General features: G+C 34.2%; 1 protein-coding gene across 3 annotated transcripts; it reads left to right on the forward strand.

Annotated features, from left to right (window-relative positions):
- The first annotated feature begins 3,748 nt into the window (after window positions 1-3,748).
- Window positions 3,749-10,056, forward strand: LOC149563068 (RNA-binding (RRM/RBD/RNP motifs) family protein). 3 transcript variants are annotated; one of them, XM_089826481.1, is made up of 10 exons: window positions 3,786-4,009; window positions 4,203-4,379; window positions 4,476-4,728; window positions 5,023-5,146; window positions 7,107-7,230; window positions 7,340-7,379; window positions 7,533-7,791; window positions 7,898-8,033; window positions 8,311-8,409; window positions 9,559-10,056. In XM_089826481.1, exons 3-8 carry the CDS (start codon window positions 4,510-4,512, stop codon window positions 7,996-7,998), a joined length of 867 nt encoding a protein of 288 aa, XP_089682607.1. In that variant the 5' UTR covers window positions 3,786-4,009; window positions 4,203-4,379; window positions 4,476-4,509; the 3' UTR covers window positions 7,999-8,033; window positions 8,311-8,409; window positions 9,559-10,056. The 3 variants fall into 3 exon arrangements, with proteins under 3 accessions (XP_089682605.1, XP_089682607.1, XP_089682606.1); XM_089826479.1 differs by having other exon boundaries at window positions 3,749-4,009; window positions 4,203-4,728; XM_089826480.1 differs by having other exon boundaries at window positions 3,952-4,379.
- The last annotated feature ends 579 nt before the right edge of the window (window positions 10,057-10,635 follow it).

A 10,635-nucleotide genomic window follows, 5' to 3' on the forward strand; every position in this document is an offset into this window, starting at 1 on the left:
TTAATTTAACAAATAATTAAGATATGCCGACCATATAGGGCCAACATTGGTAAAATGAATAGCTAAATCACTAACTCCATGCGCCACTACTAGGGATATAAATCCTGCACGCTAACACACTTGATCAAGTGCAATTGCATATAATAACATAACTGAAGCATAAATGCATTAAATAACCTAATTTAATCCATTTATTCAATTATATTGAAATAAACCATTTGCATCACTCATGTTCGCATAAAGAATGACAAAGCAAGAATGAAGTAAATTACCATAAAATTACATCCCACACATAAACATAATCACAAATATGTCCAAATACTGAATAACCAGATATCATCATAAAACATATTGTCATCTCAAAATGGCATCATCATGCAAATATGATCAACTGAACAACATAGTAATCTAACATCTATGATACTAAAATCCAAGTATAACATATGACCATAAGGTCATCTCAAATGTAAAAATAACTTGAATAAGCTATCTCTCGGATCAAAATATAACAAGGTACAGACTGCAACACGAGAGACACTACATTGTAGCAATAAAATCTCTTAACCAAGTGGACCTAACAAGTATGTGAAATCCTATATGGTAACATGGATTAGTGGTGTTTATGAGTCCTTTAGAGAAGGCCACTCTTTAGACAGGATCAAGGAGTGATAAGGTCTAGATGATCTTTTGGTGTAAATATTCTAACCAAGTCACATTAACAATGTGTATGTAAACCTTTAACAAGGTTGGCTCCTAGAAAAGCTCACTTCAAAAGAGAAATTGTTTGGGTTGTCCTAAGTGGTTTTTCCATTTATAAGGTTTCTACGTTAAAAATCTTGGTGTCAAATGTGTGAATGTTGTTATGTTGCAAGTTGATTTTCATGGTATTTACTTTTTATTGCAACTTGGTAAATGATGGGTAACAACTAGGTAACAATAAAGTTATATTACTATTATTCGGTAAAGTAATGAATAGTAAGTTAACAGTTTAGAGAAAATTGATTGTAAGAGTTAATTTTGAAGTTGAATGAGATCACCGAGTAATTACTTTTGATGTTTATGAAGTTCGATTTGGTACTAAAGTGTTTGAAGGGACCGTAGGATAACTAGACATAACTGATTCACCCCCCCTCTCAATTATCTAATGCATATCACGATCCATCAATTCACAAGCTCAAGTGTTCAAGCTCTCAAGTTCTTTTTTAAGCATTCAAGGCATTCAAACTTTCATCCATTGAAGATCAAGGATTTATGCATTCAAGCCATTAAAGGAGTTTATGCTAGATCTTCTATTGTATTTTCAAAATTTATGATCTCCCTTCATAGATTCAAGATCCTTTGTTGCATCTTCTACATGATCTACAAAGATGAATCTTAAGTACATACATTTAAGAAAGTTTTGGGTTCACTTTGATTTCCTTTCTAGGGTTTTTGAAGTTGAGTCAAAGCTATTGCATCAATATACTTGATTACATTCCAAATTCAAGAGCATATTCATAGATTTACATTGCTTCAAGTTAGATCTATCACTACTACTTACGGTCATTCCATTTCAATCATTCCAATAGTAAAATAAATAAACCCTTTGTTATGTAGGTTTCAAATCTCAGATTCGAGAACACGTTGCGGATATGGATACCCTTTTCAACATTTTACATAATTGCAAAATCATAATTAACATCACACACCTTTCGTCAGGTTCACACTACACCCTTGATGATCCAGTTCAGTCCTAAAGATTAGGTTCGCCCCTAAAGATCCAATTCACCCTTGATAATTTGTCAAAAGATTTTTGGGTTTTGTCTACCTCATAGATTTCATCCTAGATCTTGGGTTACAACAACTTCTTACATCATTCGACAACATATTTTCATGTTTGTGTTCTATAAGGTATTCTCTCCTCCTTTCCATTTCATCATTGTTTTATTTACTTATCTTTACCTAAATCCTCTTAAGGCGGGTGTAAGAGGGAAGTAAACTCGTACTATTCATTTGTCTATTAGGTTTTGTATTGATACACCTCCTTGTATCAATCAAATCTAATCCAAAGGGGGTGGATCTTGGTATCCCCCCTTTTCATTTATGTAGGGTTGGCTTGCTTTCATTTTCCACACTATAATTAGTATCATTAATATGATACAAGGGATCCTTTCGTAACCCTAGATGAGGATGTTCAGAGTTTTTGATGGCAATGTTAGCACTATTGCTATTGCTTGGACAGATCCTATTGGCTTTTGTATCTTGATTTACTTTATCTACTTTATAGAGATTACTATTTATATTCCAACTATTTTCTTTACTATTATGTGTCTTAATCTCTACTATGTCTAAAAGTTTATCTTCTAATTTCTAAAAAAAATGGCTTTAGGGTTTGTAGCCGTACCTTTTCTTTATGATACCTTATTTGGAAAATAACTTGTTCTTGATAGTTACGCCTGTATGTTAGCCATGACTTAGCTGTGAATCCCATCTGTTTGTTTTGGGCATACTTATTTTTAGAGAAAAAAACCTATTGCCTTTCTAAGATTGTCTCCACCATTATCTATTGATCTTTGTTGCATACTGTTGAATGGAGTAATTTTGTTTTGTCCAAATCATTTTTCCTTAGGGTTTTTGCTTCCAATGATTTCCATGTGTTATTTTGATCCAAATCTGGTTTATTTGTTCCAATTCTTACTCTACTTCTCAAAACTAGATTGTTTATCCTTCTTATCTCCATTGTTTGTGATGATGACCATATTCTACCAAGGTGATAGATGACTACAGGTTTTAGGGATGCTATTTTTTCTCTGATTTCTTTTGTGGTATGCGTTGTTCTAAGACCCTTATCCTTTGTATAATTTCCTAGGGCCTCAAAGTTATTCTTGCATAGTAGAGGTGTTAGGTATTTGGGACACCCTTCAATGTTTTTTTACTTTCCCAATATTTCATATGGGAGAAGAAGTTCTTCTAGTTTGCAATTTTTTGCCTTTCACATATGTGGTAGAGTTGCTCGCTATTGTAAATTATTATATTACAATCAAAACCCTAATTCATTATTACCCATCTAAAAATGATTAATACCTTTTCTATATATTACATTAATTATTTAATAACATAGTATCAAGATGACATCAATAAATTTACATTGTATGTATACACCAAGTTATAAAAGCATAAATAATAATTTAAGTTAAAATTCAAAAGTTAGATTAATAAATAATCTCCAATAATTAATTGAATATATCCGTTTTTAATTTTTTTTTTCTAATATACATATAATTAGTCACATTGCTTAATCAACTTACATGATATAATTTGTATAAATCATTAAACCTACTTTAATAAAAATAATTATATTTATACAACAAAAAGAAATTATTCATAAAAAAAATAAAAAAAAAATTAATATGTAATATTTATTTCTAAATAAAAATTCTTATCAATTAAGAAAATTATAATTTATTTATTTTGAATTAAAGAACAAGTTTTTTTTAAAATTAAACAAAATTATAATAAAAACTTGTACAATTGCTCAAACCAAAATAATAAAGATTTCTAAACAAAACACCGTGTGAAGTTAGACTCAACTCACTCACATGACCTTAATATTAATAATCAAAATTATTGTAGAAACCTTAGATTTGATTCTCATTGATCAAAATTGTTGTTGTTTATTTACATATATATACACAAACATAAAATTAACCTTCCATCTGAAACAAACTTTTTAAATAAAATAAATAATCTACAGTGTCTCGTAAAATCCAGTGTTAAAAATAGAAAACGAGCGTGCGTTTGATGAGCGAAGAGCGAAAACAAACTTTGGAACTCTTCAACAGTGAAATATTTTACCCTAAAATTAGGGGGTTCGTTGTTGGAGGTGAAGTTAAAGTTAAGCAGATCACCAACACCGTTAGGGGTATTTTGATTTTCCGTTATACCTCTTGAAGATTCTTCTCAAGAGGCCTGCTCTTCCAGGTCAGCTTTTGCACAGCATGTCAGATTCTTGTTCCCAGCCATTCCACAAGTATGGTGTTCTTCTTCTTCATCTTATTTCCCTATTGTTCTTAATATTGTAATTCTTATTAGTCTAGACGTGCCCTCTACAAGAAAAATGATTAGGCAGAGGCTCCTGTGGAATGAACAGAGCATAACTTAATGGGAAGGATTGGTTCACAGTTGATTTCAGGATTTGGGTGTTTGTAAATTGATTATTACAGGGCTTACCAGGCGATATTGAAAAGTGGGTCCTTTGTCTTAAAGGAGAAATTTTGCGTTTTCAGGGGACACGACTCTTACTGACCTAATTAAGCATTCGTTAGCCATCAAGGATCATTATTCAACATAAAACAAGCGAGGCTTGGGCGTGGGCTTGTTGGATTCTGTCAAAGCAAGTGGTGGGTTCATTGATTTTTAGTGGAGGTTTCATTGATTTGGGGAAAGATTTTTGGTGGGTGCACGGTCTTTTGACTGATTTGGGCCTTTGTTACTAGTGGATCTGCGTAGTCCTTGTGCTTGGAAGGCCTGATGGCTTATCAACCCATACAGGGAACACGGGCTCTCAGATCAGTTTCAGTTACAGGTTCGCAGTTTGGAGATACCACCCATACCAAAGTTTTTGTTGGAGGTTTGGCATGGGAGACTCAAAGTGATACCATGCGCAGGTACTTTGAGCAGTTTGGAGAAATTTTAGAGGCTGTGGTTATAACTGATAAGAACACGGGCCGGTCCAAAGGCTATGGATTTGTGAGTTCTTAACTAGTGTTTTTCAATATTAGTACTTCCTGGATTTTCCTTTTTTAAATATTTTTTTAGCTATCATATTCGTAATATTATGTGTCTTGCGTGTTGCGCCAAGTAGCTCTTCTTTTTAACCTCAAATTTGTTTTATTTCTTTTTTCATGATTTTCGTCTAGGATCACCCTGCCACGTTTTCTTGTGGCTCATTTATTTGCTATAAAATCTGTCTGTTCCATTACATGCTTTAAACTAACCCTGCTATTCAAATTTCTGTTGGTGGGATTTATCTTGAGGGAATAGGTGACTTTCCACGAGCCTGATGCAGCACGTAGAGCATGTGCTGATCCAGCTCCAATTATAGACGGCAGGAGAGCTAATTGCAACTTGGCTTCACTTGGCAGGCCTCGCCCTTCTCCACCTTATGGTATGTAACTAGTTTACCCTGTTGCTATTTTAATTGGATGTGCACTTATAGTGTTTGTAGATTTTCCTAGAATTTGATGGCATTTGCAATTCTATGTCATGCAATTTCTTTGCATCTACAAGAGCGTCCATTTTGAACTCAAACAGAGTTCTTCTAGTTCACATTCAAAAGCGGTTGGATTTATGATTCTAATTCAGCTTCTGGTTTTTTGATAGCATCTACATTATTGCGTTCCATAATTTGTTTCCAATTCCTTTACATGGAAAGTATTTTTTATTTTCTAACCTGAACAGAGCTTGTACCCCTGTCACATTTTAAACTGGAAATATTGCTGCTTCAATCTAGGTTTCAGTTGCATGCACATTATTAAGTGCAATGATTTATTTTTGATTCTTTGGCATTGAAGAGAATTTGCATCTTGTAAACTGGTCAATGTCCAACATCATATTTGAAACCATAGCTGCGAGTGGCCATTCCATGCTTGGATGGGACAGACTTGCAACATTGTGTGTTTGGATGGAACTACCTTGCAAAATTGTGTGTTTAAATGGAATGGCCATGGAATATTGTGTATGACATAATGATGGCAGCTGCGATGGCAGTTTTGTAGAGCTGTTGCAAAGAGTTTATTATATTTGAAATGACATATATTACCAAAATTGCGGTTGCAGGGATTTGTTGTACCTGAAAATGGTGTATATAATCAAATTTTGGAAAAAAAGGTCTAGCGTACATGCATTTGAAGTTCACACGGTCATACATAAGGAAGTGTTTATGAAGTTTCCTGCTTATCCACAATGTTCACAGAAAACAATTCCAGGGTTACATAGCTGTTGATGTGACTGCATGCACCTAAACTGGCATATATTATTAAAATTTTGAAAAAAAATATATACCACATGAATTATAGCTTTTCACTGGGTGCGAAATGAGGCATATCATCTGCTTAATTAAGCTTCATTTATTCAGAATGTTTGGAAAACTATCTCCATCTTCGTCTCTTTATAAATCATATTTTATCGTGGTCGTTTCTCTTCCTTATTCTTTTAATCCCCAATTGACATACCACACAAATCATAATGATTGTTCTAATTCTATGTATGAAAGCATCTTTGCATTTGTTTGTTTGGTATAACCTGCGGGAAAATATTTAACTCTGGATGTAAATTATGACTGATGCACTAGGATTTGCACTGCACATAGCACAAAATGTGCTGCAATCAAATTGAACATTAATAGATAAATTCAGTTTCCTAAACTAATATTTAATGGCAAAATAAATGCTGATGCATTGGGTGTTATGTATCCTGTTACATTCCACATGACATGCTTGACCTGGTAAAAGAAGCTGTGAAGATGTTGCCTACCTTTATGCTGTGCATTCTCTATGGTCCTTTCTCACTTAAAAGTTATGAAATGGGTCATGTAGCTTTTATATTGTTATTTTTTCCTACAACGAAGGAAATATTAAAAAATGCTTTAATTTACCTATTCAAAACCAAAATGGAAAGGTGTTTGTATAATATTCTCCAAACCACTTCTTGAAAATTAGGAATTTGGGAATTTTAATGAGGATGTCTTAAGTGAATCAGGGGCGTTGGAACTACTAGTTGATGTAGATTTTGATTGAAACATGATCTATTTTAAAGGATATCTAACAATGAAATTTCAAAGTCGAATAAAAGTTATTGTAATATCCTCAGAAGGTGGAATGATCCATACTAATTTTATTGTACAGGAAATAAATGGTCTATTATAGAAGCTTGTGCACTCTTTACTGATGGCCTATTACTTGTGATGGAAGGATTAGGATAATGTCGAAAATTAGAGAACTCATGTATACATAATAATACAAAATCAGCATCTTTGATCATCATAGAAACACAGTGTTAGAGTTTAGGTTGTGCTTTTAGGTTTCTTGGTCCTAACTCTGTGTATGTTCTTTTCTGTAATTTTGTAGGGCGAATGCGCCCTGGAAGTCCCTACCTGGGAGCTCCCCAGGGTGGGCAGCCATATGTTGGAAGCCCAACTTATCCCCAAACTGTTCCATTCTACCAGCAAAGCATTCCGTACCCTCCTTATGGGTGGGTTAATATTCTTTTGGTATTCTTGGTGCCAGATTTCCTTTATGTTAAAGTGATAATGACTAGGAAATATGTAACAATTTACCTCAACATGGCTTGATTATGACAGATATGCAACAACATTGCCATCGGAGTACATGTACACACAGGTTAAAATTTCTTATTCTCAAGGCTTTCTTTAGTCAAAGAAGTCAGAAATTCAAATTTAGAAGTATTAGATTTAGATATTAATTTATTGCTAATATGCCTATCAAGCTTCCATCCCATTGCCTACGATTGCTCTCTTCATGTTCATTTTGCAGAATATATTCAATCCATATCTAGGTGCACAGTACCCACAGTTATATGGATCGCATGGTACACTAAATCCAGCTGTATATCCTTATGTACACATTGGTCAACCTTTCCAGACTGGACCTAGCTATCCTAGCCTTCCAAGTTATGCAGTACCTGGTCCTCACATTGTGCATTTTGCATCACCAGGAGCTAGTCCTGTGACTACCCTTTCACAACCATATGGAGCAGCTGTGCCAGCAATTCAGGGACCATTTCCTTCAGCAGGTAGAACTAGCAATAGACGTGCTTCTCTCAGTTTTCCCAAGTTATGTTCTATGTTACACTTTCTTCAAATGTGGAAGTTTGAACACTTCATTTTATTTTTCATCAGTGGCTTCACCTGTTCCACTACATCAACGGTTCATCGTTACGCCACCGTCTCAGCAGCAGTTCACACAGGGTGGCAGTGGATCAGACCAACTTTCAGGTTGAGGACGTCCAGAATGAGGAACAACTTGCATTACCAGGTAGATTGATATACAGTTTAGTAACATAATATTTTTCTATTCTATTTTAGACTGGATATCTGTATTGGTGGGAATTAGTCGCAATTATTTAGTTGAGGAGGATTGCCAAAGAATTAATTTCTATTTCTATTCTCAGAGAGCTTCTTGATTTCTTAATACGTGATTTACAACCTATCTGTTTGTTTTAGGCAAAGTATAATTGGTTTTGCCTGTGCATTAGATTTTCTTTCTTCGGAGTGATAATGTTAACTTACTGTTTCTTATTTTCTTGGTACAGACATCATCTAGATCTCAGCAGGACTAAGAGCGGCAGTACTGCTACCTGAGTGGCAGGCTTCACATCTTGGCTTGCAAGTTTCTGTTTGTCGTTCTAGAGGTAACGATTGTTATGGTATCCAGTCAGATAGACAACTATTTTGTTGAACCATTTGAAAGTATTGCACTTATATGCAGATTGCCTGTTATTTTGGACAGTCTGTGCATTGTTTTATCTTCCCAGTAAAGAAGCTGTATGTAAAGAGCATTACACTTTCACAATCCATATTAGTAATGTTAACCTTTGTAAAAAGACCGTGGAGCAGACTTTTCATCTGTCATACAAATTTTCCCATAAGTTCTATAACTTAACCTGTGTGTTGTAAGAAAAGATGTAGTAGTACTAATCTTCATTTTTCCTTAATTAGATTCCTTGGCTAAGTCATGCTATTGAAGCATAACAGGTGAGACTGCTGATGGTAGGGCCATCCATGATTTGTTATTTCAATTTGCTCTTTTCAGCAGATAAAGAACATTAGCATTTTCTCCAGTTCCTGTTCATGGAAGAAGCAAGTTCAATTTTAGCACGCCAATTGCAAGGCTCATGAGTTCAGATTTCTATGGAGATCTAACAGTGCAATCAAGATAAGATGGATATGCAAGCATCAATTATCAATCTGAACTGTTTATCCTCCTTAATCACTCTCTAGCCCATTGGTAGTGTGTGGTGGTTATTTATTGGTCAGCTTAGTTTGCTTTGGATCATATCTACATATTTGCTTTAGAATTTCACATTTCAAGGGATTCTGTAGTCCAAGGACTAGGGATGTATTTTATGGAACTGATTGCAAACAATGCGCAAAACAGTTGAATAAGAATCTGTTCTCTAATTGTAGTTTTAGCTAGCGAGTTAGTTTCATAGTTCAGAATGTTGGTTTATTTAGGATGGGGGAGATTTGGAAGGGTGTTTATTATTTTTAATCAGTTTCTTTTAACATCTTAGGTTCATTTGATTTTCTTTTTTAATATTGAAACAATGCAATTACAAGAATAAAGCTACTAGAAGGTAGCTTTGATCGTCTAGTTGATTTTCTTTTCGGACAGTTTGTTTAACATCTTACTTTTCCAGTCTATGAATATAATGGGAAATCTGGCAAAAAGCTTTGTATAGAGTTTTGTGATGCTTTTTCATTTTGTCAATTTCTTTTACTCTTTTAACAAAAAGCTATGGATGACAGAAATATATTGATTTGTGTTGATTGACAACCAGGTCATGGACAGAGACGAGAAGTTGCTTCCAAAGTGTTCGGCCTCGATCAGATTTAATTCATTCTGAAAAGTCAAGGAATTAAAGATAGGATCGTCTTACTCTGGCCCCTGGAAACCTGTGTCTGTATGTGTGCTCCGTAAATGTGCCCCGTAAATGTGGTTGTTGGGATATAGGAGGAAGTGTTACATCGTAGAATGCTAGAATGGTTTCAGCGATAGGAAATTCTCATGTTGTAATTCTGATCAGTTTAGTAGTAGGAGTCTAATGCTTAAATTCTGGTCAGCTTTAGAAAGGCAAATTGTTGACTCATGCCTTCATGGGGAAAACCAATTGGGCTACAATAGAAAAATGAAATAAAACTAGAAGCCTAAATATAGAATGCTGTGCATCTGTCTACCTCAATTTAGACTCATTCTTCATTACTCACATTTGAGTTAGTTGTACATTGCTAGTTCATTAACTTTGTATTCACTAATATTATAAAGACTTATTTATGAAGTGTACTTGGTACTTCTGTTTTGACTAACAATCAGGAGGCTTTTGTCAATCCTTATTTTGCTATTGCTGTGTAAAAGGGCCGTTGGGCCTGATTTCCTTCCAATATGTTATTATATTTGCAAGCTTTGTGATTTTTGAGGCTTATCTCTCCTTTCTTAAAATAATCATCTTTTATTTATTTTGAGCAGTGAATTTATGTTTGCTTTGACACTGTAATAGATTATTCAAGTAATTAAGTTAACAACATCAGATTTCCACTCCCTAGTTGAATGTTATGCTGCTAACAACTATTATGTTATGCTGCTAACATCCTACACTAAGACGAGAAAACAGGTACAATGATTTTTTCAATATTGTACACTGAGTAAGACGAGAAAATCACTAGGGAAATTTTTTTTTATGACTCTGGAAGACATTTAAGATCCCTTTTTAAGCACAACTATCCCCCCATGACTTGGGTTGCAAGTGAGCAAAGATTGAACATAAAAATATTTTTGCTTCTGGTTTATATGGAATGAAATATATATTTTGGTTTGAAATTCAACAAGTTTGTCCATTCAAGTTATATATTCAACTAAG

The sequence above is a fragment of the Cupressus sempervirens genome, chromosome 4 (genome assembly GCF_028749045.1).
Source record: "Cupressus sempervirens isolate cs-2001-9-10 chromosome 4, ASM2874904v1, whole genome shotgun sequence".
NCBI classification, from domain to species: domain Eukaryota; kingdom Viridiplantae; phylum Streptophyta; class Pinopsida; order Cupressales; family Cupressaceae; genus Cupressus; species Cupressus sempervirens.

Coding starts and splice junctions, on each gene's coding strand:
- LOC149563068 (XM_089826479.1), top strand. CDS start 4,510: ATGGCTTATCAACCCATACAGGGAACACGGGCTCTCAGATCAGTTTCA. Junction 5,147..7,106: donor TCGCCCTTCTCCACCTTATG/GTATGTAACTAG, acceptor GTAATTTTGTAG/GGCGAATGCGCCCTGGAAGT. Junction 7,231..7,339: donor ATTCCGTACCCTCCTTATGG/GTGGGTTAATAT, acceptor TGATTATGACAG/ATATGCAACAACATTGCCAT.